The following is a 21,153-nucleotide window of genomic DNA, read 5'->3' as shown; positions in this document are numbered from 1 at the left end:
GATGATGATGATGATGAAAATATATCATTACCATGTTAGCCGTTATCTTTATACTTTTGATTACGCAAGTAAACGTTAATGTGTATACATATAGATCCTCCTAATAGTAGTCAATATTGATTAATACTGGCTGCGCAATACGTAAAGTTAGTCCTAGAATAAGATGGACTGATGCAATCGGATAGAGATCAGGTGTACAGAAAAAGATCGATCCTTCACCAGGTCTTGTTGGCATGGGTTGTGTAGGAATTATTTAATAATACGGGTGTGTTCCAAGACCGTAAACTTTCCGGCTTCCGGCAGACTATATGTTGTTATTTATAAATTTGAAATTACCAAAAGATATTTTTTTTAACCGACCGTTAAATCAAACGTGGGGCCTAGTGGTCTGCACATGCTAAGAAGCATAAGACATGATATAGGTACAATTCTTCATAGAACTAGAGCAATGAGGCAATTAGTTACCTATATATTATTATGTTATCTTTGTCTATACTAAATATAATATTATTGATTTTTAATGTGAGAGTCGAGCACGCTTCAGCAATCAGCACGAATTTGTCCAGTTCGCGCCGAAAAATTTTGCTGAATGTGAAATAATATACTATTGCAATGATTACATGAGATAATTAATATACGGATGATTAAATATTATGAACAATCTTGTCTGCATTATTGCAAAACCATTAGGGATCAATTGTTCCGAAAACAGAAAAAGTACCTACAATACACGTAAATCTATTCGGAGTAGGCACCTTACTTAGAATTTTCTAAATGAAAGTTATAAAGTGTTTTTAATTTAATTAATGTATGCAGACTAACGTTAAAGAAACGTCAGTAACGCATAATAAATTAGATGTAAATGTGTTTTATTTACAAACGTTAAGAACGTTTCTTGTCGAGAAATATAACATAAGTGGATTTATAAAGGTCACAGGGTTTTATTTTAATAGTGTAATTACATAGGTACATATTTAGCGAACCTTTTAAGTAATGATAGGAATACAATCTAAGGCTTTATAATTTTATTTACTGCTATCGACTTTTTATGACAATCTAGTTATCAAAATAACGTCGATTAAAACAAAGATTTACTCTTATACTATTTCATTTTTTTTCTTTTACGAAATTACAAAATATGAAAGCACAATAGATATTGTTACGTAGGTAGGTACTAAAGTTCTTTGTACACATAAATTGGCACGATCAGTCGATTTAACTTCGTTTGGACACCTTAATTATTTATTTAACACTTCACTAAAATTGTATATATTCGCACATATTAGTAGTGTATTAGTTAAAAGGGAACTCCATCTTTGTAACTAATTTGTAAAACAAAAGTACCTACATTTGTTGGGCGGCCTTATCACTAAACAGTGACACCTCTTCAAGGCAACCGGGGCAAAAGGTAACAAGCACAATAAGAAACTATTGGCGGAGCGAGATTGAATAGCAATGATACAGATAATGTGTATATTGATATAAATATATAATTCGTTCCGATCATTATAAAAACCAACTAGGTAGGTCATAAAATGATTTATCCTAACTTCATTTAAGCCATTACATTATTTAAAAAAAGTAGAAATATGTCCATGTATAAAATACATTCCACTATTAAAAGCGTGTATTTTTAGCAATATTAATAAACTTTTGAAAAAGATCATGTTGATTTAATTAATTTGGCAGAACCTAAGTCGAAAAAAAAGTCGACGCATATGTAAATAAACATGTCTACCTACCTGTAAGGTCCAACGGGTTTATAAATTTCAGGAGAGGTAACAATAGTCTTAGTAACTCTATGTTTATTGCAGCCAGGCACTGCTTCATTGTTGGAGGAATCCATTCTGGTCCGCACGTCTATATTCCTCCAATCACCAATTATTTCTATAGTCCAACAATCTCTGTTAATGTTATCAGGTCAAAAGATCAAATCTCGTTTCAGATAAAAATTTACTTGACGGATCTACGTAAGAAATATTGTAAACTAAAAACCAATTTAAATACTTATGATCAATTTCGTTTGCTCAATTTTACAAAATGGTATATTATAAGTGTAATGAACACGTATGATATCGTTGATTGATGTCTATATATATGCATATCCATGTGTCAATGCTTTCGTAAAAGGATTTATGTAAATATGTCATTGTTTAATAGTTTAACCAACAGCGTAATTAGTAAAGCAATGATTAATCGGCAAAGTCCGAAGTTCTTTCTAAATGCTTATCATTAAATAGTACCGCTCATCAAATATACTAAAAAAAATCATTTTTGATTTATATATTTATTAATATGAAAAGTTGCAACTGCAGCTGCAGATGTATCCACTTACAGTAATGATTAAATATACGTACCATCATGTTGATAATGGACAGATTGATTAAATTTGAAACAATCTCTGAACTATTACGGAACTATAATTGAAAATATTGTAAATTAAATAATTTAAATGCTTGTCAATGATTACAAAAAATGGCCTTTGTGTTTATGTGTGTTTGTAATGTGATCTAGCGTATAATCCAGTAATTAAATGGTAAAGTCCTTTGAGAATAATCCTACTAATATTATAAATGCGTAAGTTTGTAAGGATGTGTGTGCGTTTTTTGCTCTTTCACGCAAAAACTACTGAACAGATTGCAATGTATTTGGTACGTAGACAGCTGGACAACTTTTATCCCGATATTCCCACGGGATACGGACTTACACGGGTGAAACCGCAGGGGCGCAGCTAGTTCTTCTTCAATTTGGAAACTATGTGTTATATTATATTTGCAGGCCATTTAAGGTACTTTATTAAAAATATGTATTAAGATGACTCCGTTTTAATTTATCAGAGAAAACATATACAATCTGCGTTCATAAAAATGTGTATATTTAAAAAAATACCGTATAACCATTTTTAACTAATTTTGTATTGTTAATGTTATTGCAATTAAAATTAAAAAGTTTGAGAAATTTAGTATCGAAAAAAAAATATCTCGCTATATAACTATAACTCTAATACTTCCAACTCTTAATTCCAAATAAAAACTACTACATACTATTACAAATTCAGTTTTAACTCATAAGAAGTCGTTCGTAAGCGATAATGGTAACTATACATCACCAGCTTAGGGTTTAAATCTATGTACAAAACACTAAACAGACCATTTTTACACCTACATTTTTTTTTTAAAGAATTAGATACGGATTATCAATCCCAAAATAACGGTTCTTAATGTTTTTTTTTTTGTTTCCTGGTATGTTTTTTAAAGGTGATATCGTTATATGCAATCGGGGGATAAAAATATTGATAAGCGAATATGTAATCAAATGAGGTGTCACAAATAGGTCTTTAATAATAAAATACTAGCTGTGACCCGCGATTGAAACCGCGTAAGTCCGTATCCCGTAGGAATATCGGTATAAGAAGTGCCTATGTGTTATTTCAGTTGTCCAGCTATCTACGAAGCAAAATAGTATTATTATTCACCAATAGATATCAGGAAAAAAAAAAACACGAATATGACATTTTCTAAAAAAAATTCCTAGCTAGATCGATTTATCGCCCCCGAAACCCCCTATATACAAAATTTCATGAATATATATATATATATATATATATAATTGCTCGTTAAAAGGTATAAGATTAATTGTGGTTTCTAAAAAAATACTTTTAGAATAAAATTTTAGGGCCGTCATGTCATGGATATTACCATGACACATGAACGTAATATGCACTGATATGATGCCCCAAAAATATTTCCCTTCCAACAACAAAAAAATCGTCAGAATTCATACGTTACGAACATATTCGCGAATACACAAAAACTTTATCATAAATAAAAATAAAAGTAGATTAAAAAATTTTGTAACGAATTTTAAACGCGATTTATTCATAATATTATTAACCAGTCAGTTTATTCTTATATCGCCGTTGAGAATTCGATGTATGTACATGATGATGTTGTTTAGTTTCTATAGTGCAAAATAAAGATTGGTTAAATAATTAATTCATTTGTCTGAAACGAAAGGCTATATATTTAAATAAGTATTGTATTTGTTTTAATTGCTTTTGTTCTGTACCTCAAAGTAACGAATTCTCTGTTCACAACTGTTGTGGACAATACCTTAAACGTTCTTTGGATACGAAAATATTAATCAAAATGTTCAAAGACCTAGAAGCTGATTTAATAAATTTATGTAACAAAAAACAATTTTCAAAGTCAAACTGCTTTTGTTAAATGTCAACTTATAGTTATTTGTCAAATGTCAACTTATAGTTATTTGTCAAATGCCTACAATTATTTCTTGAGGTTATTTACTAAATTATAAACTGTATTTTTTTAAATTCTGAGTTGACTTGATTTTAAATCGTACGTATATATTTACTATAAAATTTATTCACATTTTAACGTTTAATTAATTCAAGAATGATACATTATTATCAATAGTAGTAGTAGATATTACATCAAAAAACGCATTTTCTTATTTTTAAGATGATGCAGAGAGTATTTACGCTGGCTAAGTCAGTATCGGGCATTAGCAGGGCATTAGGAAATGCAATGTCGGCAAACTACAGTATTGTCCACAATACATTGAATAGTGTAAAATTGTTGCAAGTACAATTGCCTACAATAAATCCTGTTTGTACTTTGAAAGTTAAGGGAAAAGTACAAAGGAGGTGCAGGTCGTGTTACTTGGTGTATAGACAAGAACGCTTGTACAACATGTGTAAGGAACATCCAAGACATAAACAAGTCCTGCGAGCACCGAAGCCACATAACACTTGGATATTAACTCACGCAAGTCAGAGTAAAGTGAGACCGTGGTAGGCATTGAAATATTTAGAAGAATAAAATATTAGTTTAATAATTAAATTTAGTTTCCTGTATACAACACTTTGTTTCCTTTGTTGATCCTTTAAAAAACAAGCCAAATTATTTCAATAAATTCTATCCTACTAATATAATGAATGTGAAAGTTTGTGGGGATGTGTATATATTTGTTACTCTCATGCAAAAACTGCTTAACTGATTGCAATTAAATTTTAAAAATAACACAATGCAGGCAACTTTTTATCCCAATATTCCTACAGGATACAGACTTACGCAGGTGAAACCATGGGGTGTAGCTAATTATATGCATATTTGAATGAAGATATGCCATTATATATGAATTAGATATTATTCAACACATTACGTACATTACAATTATATTCTCAATATTATAGAATTTCTCTTTTATGAGTTGCCTTTTTAAAAAAAAGCAGTGGTGGCTTAGTGATGAGAACCTCCAACTTCAAAATTGATAAGTCAGGGTTTGAGACAGGGCGAGCGTGCAGGAAATAAATTGATTTTTCAATTTATCTGCACATGTGGATTACATCACCAATGCTTAAAACTGTGAAGGAAAACATCGTGAGGAAACCGGCATGTCCAAGAATCAAAAGTTCGACGACATGTGAGATCTGCTAACCCGCACTTGGCCAGTGTGGTGGATTATGGCCTGAACCCTCATAGGAGGCCTGTGTCCCAGAAGTGGGAACATATTTGAGCTGATGATGATGTAGTTGCCTTTTTTATTTATAAAACAATGATTACTTTAATGTTGTGAAAAATATGTGGTGTGGTAGGTAGTATATAGTAAGTGGTAGGTGGTAATTTGTACTCAATTTTTAAATAACATGGTACCATTGTAAATAAACGCCTCAACTTTGTTGTAAAAATTCAAACCAGTATAAAATAAAAAAAAATCTTAATTTTCAGTAACATTTACTAAAATATAATAATTGATCTATAAGTATTATTCTTATGTCTGTTACTACCCTTTTCTACCTGTTTAAAAATATATCAAACATTGGTTGTAATATATGGAGCGAAGATAAATGTAGTTATTTGCAGTGTATTTTTGTAAATAATACATTAAAATAATTTAATTTCCAACAAATTCAATACAATATTTTCTACAATATGTAACTAATCCTTAGCTTCATAAGTTGTTTGAAAATCTCGTATAGAAAGACAGTTAAAAAGATAATAAATAAAACAATATATCATGTGTTTTCTGGAGAAGGGCTTGAAGGATTTTCTGCTTCTTGTATTGACATAAAACTGAAACGAACAAAAATTACAAATCAAGTAAAATCTTATGTTTTACACATGCAGTAGATGATAGAAATTGGGTAAACTTCAAAATAGCGAAAATAATTTTTATTTTTACTAATGGGTAAAACACATTCAGCAAAATTAAATTCATTATTTTACATTGACATTTCTTACCTCAAACTTTGAGATATAGCTTCAATATCATTTGCTTGCAATGCTACAACATTGTCAGAACTATGTACATCCGTTTCATTTTCTGGAGAATTGGTAGGTGAAATTTGATTTACATTTAGAGTGGTATCATTATTATTATTAGAATTGAATGAAGGAATATTTTTTCTTATTCCAGCAATACCTATAAAATATAATGAAACAACTATAAAAATAGTTCAACATTAATCTTTCCACATATTATTTACTCCAGGTGCGTACAGTGTACCTTTAGAAGGATGTTTGATTGAGTCCCTTTTGACTTTTCTTCTTCTTCCAGGATCATTCAGTTGAAATTGAATCATTGTATTAAAGTCTACACAATACATAGCACCTGCTACCAATAGTTTACATTCAGTCTTTCCTGCATTGAAGTCTGATTCTAAATCATCATTACTTCTTTCATCATAACTCCACCATCCTTAAAAATGATTTATATGTGATTTTGGTAAATTTCTTATAGTAAATGGAGACATTGAATAAAGTAAAATATGAAGTTAAGTTTTCTAATTGCTGTTTAACTTGAGTAATGTATACAAATATGATGCTTAATAAATTAGTAATAACTAAATAAAAAATACTTTGGTCTATTGCCTAAATCTGAAATATAATTTAAGGCTAAAGTATTACTCACCATCCCTTCCTTCATAATACCACCAGTATTTTTCATTTTCAAAATCATTAACTATTTCATTTTCCGTTTCATTAATAAATACAGGATTGTCTAAGTAGTCTAAAGGAATTGGTGTACGGCACATTGGACAGTTGTGATTTCTTCTCATTACACCCTAAAAATATAAATAATTAGAAAACCTGTTGCTTTCCCAGAACAAACCTGTACTCTGTGTTCTCTGTCCTGAGGCCGAGTCAGCTATTTGTTCTCAATGCTGTGCTAACTATTCACAGAACTTTAAAAATAGGAAAGAACTTTATCAATGTCCTAGATTGTTTTTTTATTCGGAAAATATAACATTGCAACACACAATGGAAGATAACACAATTACCAAACTTTACTTACAACAACTGCAACTCAGGGTCCCATAAAACAATTTTACAAAGTTTAGGACCCCCTTAATTTCTATATTTGTCATTCAAAAGCTGTATAAATGAAAAAAAATTAATTTATAGATAGAAATCGATCATGAGGTTGGGAAAAGACCGGTTTCAATACATTGTGAACAAATGCTTTCTATTACTTAAAAATTTCTCAGCTATAGAACATTTGAAAACCAATTTATTTCATGCATGCTTGCCAGGTCTTGAAACCCCCGACTTATTTATTTTAAATCCAAGGTCTTCACCACTGAGCCGCCACTGCTTATTTTATTAATAATTCATATCAGATAAGAAAAACCTTTTAATCAATCAAAGCAACAGTTTTTAAGTTCAAATGAATTGCCATATAATAACAACTAAAAAAAAAATATTTTATTTCATTTCACATGAACTTATTGGTAAAATTACATACATTTTTAATTATTGTATAATAACTTACCTTCACACAAAGAAAACAGAAAATATGATCACAAGGTAATTTGGCTGGATGATTATATTTTTGCATACACACTGCACAATCTTCTGTAAAATTAATAGCTTCTTGATGAATTGTATTACTATTATTGCAAGATTATTTTATTGGCTACCTACCTAGTGTATTTTCCATTTTGTGGTTTTAGAAGCTGCAGACTTATCAATATTTTAGACGTCAAAAAGTATAACTATTGAACTTTAATTTCCTAAAATTGAAAACTCGATAAATTTGTTTTTATTTATCACAAAACGAAATATTAACACCTATAATTTAGTTATCATCACGTTTTATTTGACGGATATCAAATTAATATTGTTATTGGCCGCAAGGCAGTTTCTTTGATATCATTACAGCCTGAACCCTGAGCTTTCGATTTAAAATATTTTTTATTTATATTCATTTGACAAATCTCAAGAGCAGGGTACTTAAGTAGGCAAGCAAAAACATGAAAGTCAAATGAACCACAGATTAGCAATATGTACGAATAGAATGTAAGCTGTAAATTGTCAAATTTTGTTATATCTAAGACAATCAATCTATAATATGAACACCAAAGACGTAATATAACTACGGTGCAACAAATAAATATTTGTTTTGATGACTGGATTTAGGGTTTCAATTTCTCTATTACCGTTAGCTAGACAGAAGCGGTTCAGGGAAACGTATCCCGTTGGTAGTGTATCCTTGTCTGACATTATGCCAACTCAACGAATAAGTGATTTTTGTAGAAATGGCAGAAAATTATATTTTCTCTTGTATGATTTATCGAAACGAACGACTAAGAAACTTCGAAAGGTTTTTCAATATTTCAATTAATAACAATGAATAAGTAATGAGTAACAATATAATTTGATAGTTGGGGATTAAAAAAATAAAGCTTGGATAGATTGCGTGGTTGATTTTATTTCTACGCTGTCATTTGAACTGTAGGATCGAATATTCCCGCGCGCCGATTTGCGATTGAGTAATTTTTTTCATATCAAACCAGTTTGCCTTTCATGAAAAAGTTTGTTTCATTCATTTCGTGAATTCCTATAGTATATAAGGGTACGGAAATAAGTGTTATCCCGGTAGCCCCCTTTTTTTTCACGGTAAGGAATACCAACAATCATAATTTTAGGGTAACCATGAATTTTGATAATCAAAACCATTTGTAGCCCCCGACATAGCCAACGTTGTGTTATAAGTTAGTTAAACACGTTTGTGTGTGTGTGTCTGTCCATGGCTTTATTGCGCCCAAACGGTTGAACCGATTTTGATGATTCTTTTTTGAATATTTGTTTAAATATTTTATGTTAAATAATTTTTCATATAAATAATTTATGCGCACTAACAATCTTCTTTTAATTTTTTTGGTAACATATACCTAATATACATACCTGCATATTTTCCTTTATTACATGCATTAAATTAAGCAACTTAGCATCGCTATAATATATATCAGGATCTCGTTTTTCAAGCAACTTGTCCCCTATTTGTTTTGGTCAAGATCCCTCATTAGAAAGGGACACACCACCGCCGGGAGCTCTCCCATTCGGACCGATTTCGGGCCATAATACAGTCTAGTTTACATGTAGTAGTCGAGCACGCTTCGGCACGAATTGGGCCAGCTCGCACCGGGGAAGTACCACACCCCCACAGAAGACCGGCGTGAAATAGCATTCTGCTGTGTTTCGTTCGGTGAGTGGGGGAGCCGGAGGCCCATATCCTTTTCCTTCCCCTTCCCAGTCCTTTCCTTTATTCCTCTCGCAAATCCTTTCTTAATCCCTTCCCAATTTAAAGTCGGCAATCCATTTGTAGAGGCGTAAGGTCTGTAATCGACTTTACGTCTCTACAAATGTTCATGGGCGGTGGTAGCGCTTACCATCAGGCGTCCCACCAGCTCCATTGCCGACTGTGACATAAAAAAAAAAAAAAAAAAAAAAAAAAAAAAAAAAAAAAAAAAAAAAGTATAAAAGGAAAAAGAAAAGCAGAATAAAGAGAAGCAGCATACAGTTGTACAACGTCTATTCATTGAATAGATTGATTAAATCGTAACACGAATAAGATAATACTTTACTATTACCGTTAGTAAAAGTCGACAACGTCTAGACAGTGTCGCGGTGGATTCACCGGTCTTCCTTGGGGTAGTGGTACTTTCCCGGTGCTCGACTCCCAAATCTATATATATAAAAAAAAATTAATCCCTGTTTCCTTGATCACGCCATTGCGCGTAACGGCTGGACTGTTTTCGAAAATTCTTTCACCATTAGAAAGTGCGATTACACCGAGTGACCATAGGCTATATGTACCACAGGTGAAACCGTGGCGAACAGCTAGTCTAAAATAAAAGTTTTTAAAGTTACAAGTGTAATTCTTTATTGACAAGTCTTGTTAATAGTTTAGTTATATGTAGTTATCTATCTATCTTATCTAGTTTAGGCTAGAAAAATTGTATTTTCCGTATAAACGACGTAATTTAACGCTTACGACATTTTGGACATCTTTTTAGACGCTTACTTACGTTTACTTTTATAAATTTATGGCATTATGGAGTAATTTCACATAAAATTTATGATTGTTGAAACTTTTTACCACTCTTAATGATATATTGAATTAAATTGGCTCCCTTGCTGTTATAGAGAGTAGGTACACGTTTGATAATCATTTAATCTTAGTGATCCTCATCACAACAGGCACTAAGATAAACTCATGAAATAATTGTCGTTCTGTCACCGATCTTCGACCTGTTCAAAATCGTTTAGGATATAAAAGTCGGTAACAACATGTGAGGCTATTTATTGGCTAATATAATGAGATCAACTACCTAGATCAATAATCTGCATTGTAGATACTCATATGTTCATAACTACGCCAACAAAGTCGCGGGCAACAGCTAGCTCTTCCAATATTTTATTTTTATTAATTACCAACAGATATTCACTTACTAAAACCATAAAGATGTCGCCCTGTAGCAAATTTTTCTTATGCCGGTCACTCGTATTCGCACGAATACGCAACTCACATGAGTGGGGATGACATTTGCAATGTTGAGACTTCAACGAATGTTTGCACGCAGGTGAGTGAATCGGGTTAATAGAAGAATAATTTCAAGAGGTCTCCGGCGATTGAAGAAGCAACTGTTTACCATCAAAACTATAAGTGTCCTTTTTATGCAAGAGCAGGTAACTCAGCTGATGCTTTTCGCCTCATGGTAAGCGATTACCAGTTACCACTGCGCTTTAATATTTGCATAGAAGGAATCTCTACCGAAGGATTGGCAATGGTAATAAAGAAATGGACCGGGAATGGTGAACAAAAGAAAATAGGCCTCCGACTCCCCGCCTCATGAAACACAGCATGCTCGATTCACCACATTCAATTCTTTGTTGGTCTTACATAATATTATGTACATAATAATTATTTAATAATTTCATAAATACACAAGTTTAATAATTCATTGCTCTTACAATATTAAGTAAAAGCATATATTAAACGGAAGTTCTGTCAATAACGTATGATTGTTGAAGTAGATGTCTGTAATCTATATTATCAGGCCTCCACCACTCGGCTGTACCTACAGCGAAAGTGCCATTGCCAGTCATGTGTTACAGAATAATAAGGACAGTCGCGCTTGCGTAATAGTTATAAATAATATTACCTTCAAATATAACTTACGTTTGGAAGAGTTTAATAGATATTTTTTTGATAACTGTATTACCCCAATTCCCTACAATTACGAGTGTTTGTAATGGCAGACTTCTAATAAGGTATTATTATCTATGAATAATTAAATAAACCAAACTTGAAAATGAAATAAAAAGCCGTACCTATTTCAAAAATTATTTTTATTTCAATGACTGCCTAGCTGCTTTAGTATTTTAGATTATCATGTGGTTTACAAGTAAAATAAGCCTAAAAATAGGTTTGTTTTATTTTATTATAAATGAGAGACTGTACTTTTGATTGTGATATCTACGTAATTGCTCGGGTAATCATGCGCATCAAATGTATGATGAAATAAGTGGTCAACCCAAAAGACGAAAACTGACTATCTCGACTCGCTTATAACATCATAGAAATACATATTATACAACCATAGGCCTTATTCAGCGCCAGAACGTGACAGAGTTACGCGTTAGAAGAGAGCGGCAATATTTAGGTGAATAACTCGCTAGGCACTGAGCGCTTATGTGAGCTGAAATGAACTTTGTTGCTTAGTAGCAAGATTCGTAATTTCTATGAATGGTTGCGGGAAGTGCTACTTCTGTACCTGTTCTGATTATTCTGTGATATTATTAATATAATTAAACTTTCTTTATTTGTATTTGATCCCTTCAGTTTTATTTTAAATATACCAAAGTGTGTTGTATTATATTATATTTTATATATTCTCTAAAAATATGAAGGGATAAATTTATTATCAAGTTTACAAATACAATGACACACACAAGTTTATTGAACATTTATTTCCCATTTTAAAAAATGAATTACACAAAGTAATCTGGAATGAAGTGCCAAAAGAAAAAAAAATAATTCCATACATTTAGACTTAACTAATTGGAGTAATACTCTTTACTTGTCCCTTACTTTTACAAGATCGTTAAGATCTAACGCTACACATATTTCCTTAGAGTCTGTGCGTGGGTTGCGGTCTAAAATTTCAGTTATTGGATAGTAATTGTCACGGTTGTCAACATTCCACCCTGAATACTGAAAAGGGAAATTCATCAAATGTAAAAAATAAAAATGGATTATTTGTCCTAAGATTATGTATTCCATAGCAAACACATTAAATTAAATTACAATATTATATACAGGTATGTATATAATACAATATTTTTCTTTTTGCCTTACAATTAGGGTTGTCACATTTTTATAAATCTATTTTCATCAAAACCTTGCTTAAATAAATTCAAGCAAAAAAATTTGTGATTGTTACATTTGCTTAGCTTAATTTATCAGTCTTAGTTATGCAATAAATATATATCTGAACCAACAACAACCAACCCAAAATGCCATGCATGTGGTATCCACCATCTATTGTATTACATTAACAAATATTTTAAACTATACTAAAAGGAATGTCATAATCATCCATTGTTTAAATTTTTTACATTAATGTTTATTAATCACATCTCACATGATAAAATAATAAATACTAAATTACATGTAAATCAGTTGTTATTTTCACTATAAAAAAAACTTACCACACATGTGCATTTATGGAGGATTTTTCCATTTGATTCCATTGGAATAAATTTTTGTAGTAAAGCTTTTCCATCAATTTTCCACAAATTAAGCTCATCAAGTTTTGAAATTACTTTATCTTCTTCCCATTTTACATCAGATTTTAATAAAACGAAGTTTCCAGACTGAAAATGCAGAGAACATTTAGAAATAGCTATATACATAAATAAAAACCTTGTTAAATTCTGAATACAGAATAAATTAGGAAAAAAAGTGAAACTAAAAAGAAGGGATTTCCTATTCCATTCATCAAACAAAATATAAGCTACTAACATGGAAATGCTTTGGTATGTCCTTTGATTGACTTGAATCTGATTTGTTCCCATCGGAGCCATTCTTTTCATCATCAGACCCTTCTTCCTCATCTAGTTCTCCTTCTTCATCTTCTCCTTCCTCATCTTCTTCACCTTCCCCTTCACTTTCTTCTGATGATGAATTTTTGCGCTTTTTTTTAGTGCTATTCATTGGAGGTCTTCCACGTTTACGTCCCCCCCTAGTCGGTTGTTCATTCTATAAATTAATTCACAAAACATCAGTCCTAATGTCATGGTAAAGAAATATCGAATCTGATTACAAAAACATCAATTCCCAATACAAATTTGTGTATAATTCATACAAAATATTTCTTTAACTGTTAACAGCGAATAATCCTAACCTTCAAAAAATACAAATTAATTTATCTTTCGATTTAGAGAACGTAAGGTATAAGCCATTATGTTAGTGGTAACTCATATAGTTTTTAATAAAATTTTGATTTATTTTTACCGAATCGGCATCAGGCGTCCAATCTTCACCTGAATCTTGGAATTCTTCAGGTTCTCCGCCAGGTTCGGATCCCTCAGAGTCATCATCACCTTTCTTGAGTGACTTTCTTTTACGCATGATGTTGTTTTATTAAGAAAATACAGTTAATTCAAAGGTGTCGATTAATAGTATTATTGATAAACGCCTTTTAAAAAGCGAAATAACCCTTTAAAATTATTCGGCTTCCCACCGACAAGCTTGGCTTTGGAGTTTGGCAATTGGCTATGCTTTGAATTGGAAGTTTGGCATGCCATTGTATAATTACCATTAGTAAAAATTATGATTGTTGTCGATTAAATCTGTGTCGATATTATGTCTACTGTACCTAATTATTTATTATTTAACGTCGGAATACTAACGTTATATAAAGTGAATAGTTAATAGGCAATTAAATTTAAAAATTTGTTTTCAAGTATAACGTGAATGACAAAACCTGTGTTATATGAGCATTAACGAGCTCAAAAATATCATAATTTTGAGTTTTTATAACCATTGTTATGTGATTAATATAAATGAGAACGTTTATATCTATGAAATTTCTTTGTTATCTGTGCTTTTTATTGAATATCGACGCGCAGCGACGCCATTTGTCGATCATTGTCTGTTGTTATTTGTCATATCAGCTGATTGCGTCATTGAATTTATAAAACAATAACGCAAAAACAAAAAACAAGTCGCATTTACTCGTTTGACTACATAATTTAGAAAATTATTGTGAAAAGTAGTAAAAATGAAGTTTCAATATAAAGAAGAACATTCCTTTGAAAAACGGAAGGCGGAAGGTGAGAAAATTCGCAGAAAGTATCCAGACAGAGTACCAGTAATTGTGGAGAAAGCACCAAAGGCTAGGCTTGGAGATCTCGACAAGAAGAAATATTTAGTACCATCTGATTTGACTGTGGGTCAATTTTACTTTTTGATTAGAAAACGCATTCATTTGCGACCCGAGGACGCATTATTTTTCTTTGTCAACAACGTAATTCCACCCACATCTGCCACAATGGGATCGCTCTACCAAGAACATCATGACGAAGATTTTTTCCTGTATATCGCTTTTTCCGATGAAAATGTTTATGGATACTAAATTCTTTCTTTAAATAATAAATTCACTTTAATCTGTAGTATTCTTTCCATATGGTGAAATTAGGTTTAAGGCTTAAGATTATTGGTGTATTATGTTTATATTATGGTGATAAATATTTTTATTTTTCAATTTTCACTCACTGACTTGTATATGCATTGTTATTATAGTTGTAGCATATTATTCACCCATGTGATAATATTCAACTGTTTCAATTTATTTGTACTATGGCGATTGTACCACTTTCTGAATTAAAATAAAAATTATTCCAAAACCATTCTGTGTTTTATTTAGAAGATACTGAATAAGAGTATATACATCTCTATTAAAAGAGAATAATTACTCCTACAAATCTAAATTTTCTCCTAACAAAATTTAACTCGGTGTGATATCGAAACAAAAAACTTGTTTTTATATCTTTAGTTAATGAACCAATTTATAAACATGCGCGGGATTTTATTCGAAACAAAGCAGAAGTCTGTAAAGAGTAATAACCTTTTATCTTAAACTTTGTGTAGGTAGGAAAAGCATGGCAGGTTACTAATACGAAACTATTGACAACACAGGTACTGGCTACTTACAGAACTAACTAAGTACACTAGGTAATTAAAATTAATTAGGGCTGATAAAGGCATTTCGTGGGAATGCAGATTTTAAAAGCAGAATTGAGAGCATATGGAAAATCTTTAAGGAAGTGTAAGTTACCTACTTAATTCTTGAAATATCCTCCATTTCTTCTATTATTATTATATATATTACATTTTAAACAATCGATTCAATTATTAACAAAATAACTCTTGACCATATCATGAAATCACACAGAAAATAATATTCATAGAAAACATTCTCATGAGTTTCAGATACAAGATAATGAAAGCATAATCGATATCTATACGATTTCCATACTATGTGGGCTAGATATAAGATTAGATAATTAATCAATATAATTAAATCCTCAAGCAAAAAAATTGTCTGTTTCTATTAACAATACTGAAACAATTAGGTATAATGATTAAACGTCGTAAATAAATTTTGTAGTTTCGTAGGTACCTACATTTTTATATCTTCTTAATACAGCTAAAACACAAAATTTCTTTATATTTAGTGAAATAGTATTGGCCTTGTAATGGGAACACTGAAGGTCAATTCAAAATTATATAGTAATTTGTTGATTAATTCAATTTTAAATTGATTGTAATCATCCGTTAAAATGCGTATTAATAAAAAATTATAGTCATCAGCATTTTCATCTGCCTATTTGTAAAAACATAGAGCTCATAGAGGTGAAAAAGATAAAATGAAAAATAAATATCTAACTGATGCTTATTTAGGCGTAGAAGTCTAAATAAGCATAATTTAGATATTACATATTTTATCCTGCATGCCTTTTACATGACACGAAAGTCATTTATTGTTTTTTTTTTTGTTTTATCTTTGTCAATTACAATTAGATGATAAAATTAATAAAAATAACTTTTAAACTACAGTTTCACTTGGGCCACAATCATTGAAAGCATACTTAATGAAACAAACAGACTTATGTATATTACACTAATATTATAAATGTGAAAGGTTGTTTGTTTGGATGTTTGTCAATCACGCTGAAACTACTCAACGGATTTTGATAGAATTTGATATACAGACACGGTATGAGCTGTCTTGGGTGATAGGATGCTTTTTATCCCCTTTAAATGTTCACTTGGGATAAAACAGGATTATTGATATCCGGGCGGAACCGGGACGAGCGTCTAGTATATCTATATCATATTATGTCAAGTACACAGAGGCATCATCTATATTGTATACGGGTACATCTGGTTAAAAGTAATTTCTATTTCCATTACTAAAAAGTTATAACCACTTGTATACACTTAATTTGGATCACTTAAATTTTGTATGTGGTAGTCGAGCACGCTTCGGCACGAATGTATGAAATTAAAGTAGGCAATCAATTTTAGACGTAAGGTTTGCATCGACCTTATTAGTCCGGTCAATTATCTAAATTCCCACCAAGCTATTACAACTTTTTGAATCGTTATATCTCAAAAACGGTGGCTTGTAGAAAAAAAAGCATTAATTAATTTTTTGTAGAAAATTTTATGATCTACAATTTTTGTCTAAGATATTTTTATGATAAAACTTACCGTTTTGCTGAAAATCGCGAAACTCGTTTTTTTACCATAAACGCGTTTTTTTACCTTTGACCTTGAATAAAATTTTTTCCTTACAGGGGAAAGATGGGAAACTTCCAAAGTTTGTTTTTAATGATATTTCAAACAATCTTACCGATTTTCAGCTTGGTGGGAATTTAGGTAACTTTATTATGCCTCTCCAAATGAATATTCATGGGCGGTGATAGCGCTTACCTGCAGACCCTCTAGCTCCATTGCCGACGATGACATAAAAGAAAAAAAAAAGGATCTATTTATTCTAAAGACTTCAAATTATATGGGACTAACGGGTATATTGAAAGCGGTTGTTATATTATATATTTATTTATTCTAGAAAAGAAACAATAATACAATTATAAAGTATGGAAATGTTCATTGGATATTTATCATTTTACTTAAATCTAGCATATGCTATACTACTAGTTTAATGGGTTGAAGGATAAATTTATAAACAGTAACTTATCTATTATATCCAGCTATTACACAATAAGACACTTGAATAATTAAATAATTTTGAAAGTAGTAAAATATTGCAAACACAATACATACTTTAATGAAGAAATAAAAAGACAGAAAAAGTGTATCAATGATCTTTTTTGTTTCTTATTAATGAGCAATAATCTTTGCAAGAATTATATGTATTTTAAACTCATGGAGTTATACTTATCAATTAGTCACAAACATTTTTCTAGCACTTACCTTTTAAATACTCTATCTAACAGACTCCAATGGAAAAAAATAAACAATAGCGGTGAGTAACCGACCCAGTTCATGAAATAAAACATTTAATGTTGCTTATCATCAGTCACCAGAGATATACAGAAGAGGAAGAGTGCGTGCAATGTGTTGGAAAAAATTAAATTATGAAAAGTCTTTAATTCAACCAATCAACCAATCTTTACATCTTTGAGGACTGAAATGAAACATTTGTAAGTAATGGATGTAGTTATAAAAAGGTTTTATTTCTTACAAAACATATATTAATTTGGAGCTTTTTTTCACCACTATTATTAGTCCGACTTTCTAAAAGATTTTAATATATTACAGCAAAATAATCTTAATTCGTATACTATTGCTTTCTCATGCCAGGTTGAATAATGTAGTGGAGTTAGCATATAATTGCTGTTAATTACTCAATTTTAATAAAGTTTCACCGTAACAATTCAGTCCTTGCAGACACGAATCAACAAATCATACCATATTTGTTTTTTTTTTATAATAAATATCTAATGTATTCCCACGCATGAGTGGCGTTGGAAATGTTTAGCAAGATGAAAATACCTAATACCAAACGAAAAAATAAAGTCTTTAGTGTTCTTAGAGCAATCTCGTACTCAGAACCTTGTATAGCCATGTGATCTACGTGAAGGGCGACCTCTCGGCCGTGTTCCCCGGCCACGGGGCCCGCTCTCACTGTCTGAAAAGAAAAACCTCTAATTAATATGTTTTTTCTGCGTTATACGCATCGTGGCTAGCATATTGTTACTTTGTTGCTATTGGACTGTCGTCACGTATAAATTTTTGCATAATATTTATAATGGAACATAATATTATAAAAATGCTTTACAGAGTTTTATTTCTGGTTAAATTTAATAGATGTTCTGTACAACTTATATTCCAAATACGACAATTGATTATTATTGACAACATTTAAGTTCATAGAATATAAAATATACGCACATAGAACATCTGATGACATGAAATAAGGAACATATTAGAAGAACAACATACTAGTTTGACAACTCTAGAATAATATTCGTGGTTTACTTACAAGAATACATTATATAGATATCAGAAATAATTGAGATATGAAGGAACGAGGAAAATATTATTTGGTTGTTTTAAATGCCCTTGAGTATACAATTGCCAAGGGCAAATTAAACCTACATTGCTCTTCAACTGTGTCAGGTAAAATATATAAAAAAATGTTGTTATGAGACAATACATTTTAATCTACATTGATGCACGCATTTAATAGCATTTATGTTAATATATCTCAAAATCTTGTAAAGCAAGTAGCTATAAAAACACACACGTTTTTATAGATCAATATGTTTACTTTTGGAGCAAGGCCATAAGAGTTGAGACCTTGAATCGAGCAATAAGCGCGGTAAGTATGCCGCGAAACGTTAGACAATTTAAATGGCTTTTATCATGCGCACATAATTTTACATATATCGGTTACGTACAGTTAGTTGTATAACTGAATAGTCTATAATCTATAAGGTAAACGTTACTTAACAGTTAAATGTGTTTTTAATACGCTTTTTATTAGCTACATCTGTATGTGTATTATATGTAACCAACTCCTCTAGACTAGACTTTGACTCACACTTTACGCGAACAAATTTTATACTTTACGTAAGAACAAGATAGATGATTTAAACATTAAATTGTGTTTCTTGTTGAACTATATTTATTTTCATTAAAATTGTGTACGAATGTAAAACTTTAAAAAAATATAAACAATATAAGTGATATATAAATAATATAAGTGTCTAAAAAACAAACAATGTTCTGATTACTATTACTCTTGCATACTATTAGTATCATCAACAAAATCCAGTTGTAGTTCTCCATAAGAAGTTATATATAAATGAGATATACTCAAAACCTACACTTAATACCATTATTTTAATTATTCATATTATTTAGACAGTAAATTGGTAAATTTAAGGTTATTTTTTTATTATTGCAACATTTAAGTTTCTGTTAGAGTTATATAAATCCAAATTGAAACCGTGTAATGCCTATGAAAACTTAATTCAATTATAAAACATAGATAATTGAATAAAGATATTTTGATTTGATTCGAAACAGATAATTAATATCTTAAACAAAAATAAAGCCCTATTTCCCTTTCACAGCATCACGCACACATTATGCTGGACTGATTTCGCTTATTATGCTTTTGTTGTGTTTGTTAAAATATATAGAAGATTTTATCAAAGAAAAACTTGAAAAATTTGCGTCAAGAATTTAAGTCTTTTCTACAAAAAAAGGTCACCGAGGTCTCTGAGGTGAGGTGCCACTGCAGATTTTAAAATAGTACCGAATTATAACAATTTCGCATCAAAAACAAAAACAATCAAATCAATCGAGTGAAATCCCACGGTCATTTACTATGATATATGTAGTGACTACTGAGCTGCAAAATTTTTTTATTTGCTCTTAAAGTGCGGTGTAAATGTGTATTTTTATTTGACTTAAAATATTTGAACTGCAACAACAGTGTAGATGTTATCATTGCAAATTTCTTAAAAAACAAATGGCAGGTTTTCGATTTGACGCTTATTTATTTTTAAAGCTTTTTTTAGCCGGGTTGAGCACCATTTCAAATGAAATTAAAAAATTTTATAGTAAAGTTTTCACTCGTTATCGGCAGTGTCTATGATTGCTTATTTATTTTTATTGTCTATGGCTGTCCCTTTTTTTCTATTAGTTATGGTTGCTAAATCGCGAATTTAATGTGGGAGTCGAGCATACTTCGGCATGAATTGGGCCAGCTCGTACCCGGGAAGTATCATACCCCCACAGAAAACTGGCGTGGAATAGTCGCATTTTATTCGTACCGTACCGTGTTTCGTACGGTGAATGGTGGAGTCCTTCCGGGTCCGGAGTTCCGTTTCTTCTTCCACAACCTTCCCAGTCAGTTCCTTCTTTTCAGTCGCCTAAGAAAAGGCTTAGGGGGCGTCCATAAATTACGTGAGATGTTTAAGGGAGGGAGGGGGTCAAGTAAAATCTTTCCAAATCTCACTTGGGGGAGAGGGGGGGTTTTAATAAATATTAGCGCCAAGCGCCAGATACTAGTGTTAAACCATAAGGACACTAAGGATTAGTTAAAGAAAAATGGAATCACCTTGTTTCATCATCACTCATGCCCATCGCTTTTCATCCATTTTCTCGTCGCGCAACGTGATGTACGAAAACCGTACATGCTGTACGGTTTTCGTACATCACGTTGCGCGTTGTCAGCATTTTACGCCGATACGCGACATTTTAGTATTACATTCAGTTCGCATTCGATCACCATACAAA

At 31.2% G+C, this 21,153-nt stretch overlaps 3 protein-coding genes across 3 annotated transcripts in view; 1 reads left to right on the top strand and 2 right to left on the bottom strand.

Moving 5' to 3' along the window:
* Positions 1-2,173, bottom strand: part of LOC119840875 (2-iminobutanoate/2-iminopropanoate deaminase) — a 4,271-nt gene extending 2,098 nt beyond the window's left edge. The window contains exon 1 of the mRNA XM_038367653.1: positions 1,743-2,173. Within this exon, the coding sequence (XP_038223581.1) occupies positions 1,743-1,846 (104 nt within the window). The 5' untranslated portion in view covers positions 1,847-2,173. The remainder of the gene's footprint in view (positions 1-1,742) is intronic.
* A 3,566-nt stretch (positions 2,174-5,739) lies between these two features.
* LOC119840786 (E3 ubiquitin-protein ligase rnf146) lies at positions 5,740-8,292 on the bottom strand. Its single transcript, XM_038367527.1, has 6 exons — positions 7,947-8,292; positions 7,795-7,877; positions 6,934-7,087; positions 6,529-6,720; positions 6,264-6,444; positions 5,740-6,095 (listed from the first exon to the last, which is right to left on the bottom strand). Exons 1-6 carry the CDS (start codon positions 7,960-7,962, stop codon positions 6,038-6,040), a joined length of 684 nt encoding a protein of 227 aa, XP_038223455.1. The 5' UTR covers positions 7,963-8,292; the 3' UTR covers positions 5,740-6,037.
* A 6,140-nt stretch (positions 8,293-14,432) lies between these two features.
* LOC119840687 (gamma-aminobutyric acid receptor-associated protein) lies at positions 14,433-15,221 on the top strand. Its single transcript, XM_038367392.1, has one exon. The coding sequence runs from the start codon at positions 14,594-14,596 to the stop codon at positions 14,945-14,947; it is 354 nt and encodes a 117-aa protein (XP_038223320.1). The 5' UTR covers positions 14,433-14,593; the 3' UTR covers positions 14,948-15,221.
* The last annotated feature ends 5,932 nt before the right edge of the window (positions 15,222-21,153 follow it).

This window comes from Zerene cesonia, chromosome 7, assembly GCF_012273895.1.
Source record: "Zerene cesonia ecotype Mississippi chromosome 7, Zerene_cesonia_1.1, whole genome shotgun sequence".
Taxonomy (NCBI): domain Eukaryota; kingdom Metazoa; phylum Arthropoda; class Insecta; order Lepidoptera; family Pieridae; genus Zerene; species Zerene cesonia.
Note: the sequence above shows the minus strand (reverse complement) of the source record. Positions and strands in the feature narration are given on the sequence as shown.

What these genes read in the sequence shown, in the direction of transcription:
- LOC119840786 (XM_038367527.1), bottom strand. An exon ending in TCTGTTTTCTTTGTGTGAAG is followed by an intron (nt 7,088 to 7,794) that starts GTAAGTTATTAT and finishes TTATATTTTTAG; the next exon opens with GGTGTAATGAGAAGAAATCA. An exon ending in GCTATATCTCAAAGTTTGAG is followed by an intron (nt 6,096 to 6,263) that starts GTAAGAAATGTC and finishes TGTTCGTTTCAG; the next exon opens with TTTTATGTCAATACAAGAAG.
- LOC119840687 (XM_038367392.1), top strand. Translation starts at nt 14,594, where the DNA reads ATGAAGTTTCAATATAAAGAAGAACATTCCTTTGAAAAACGGAAGGCG.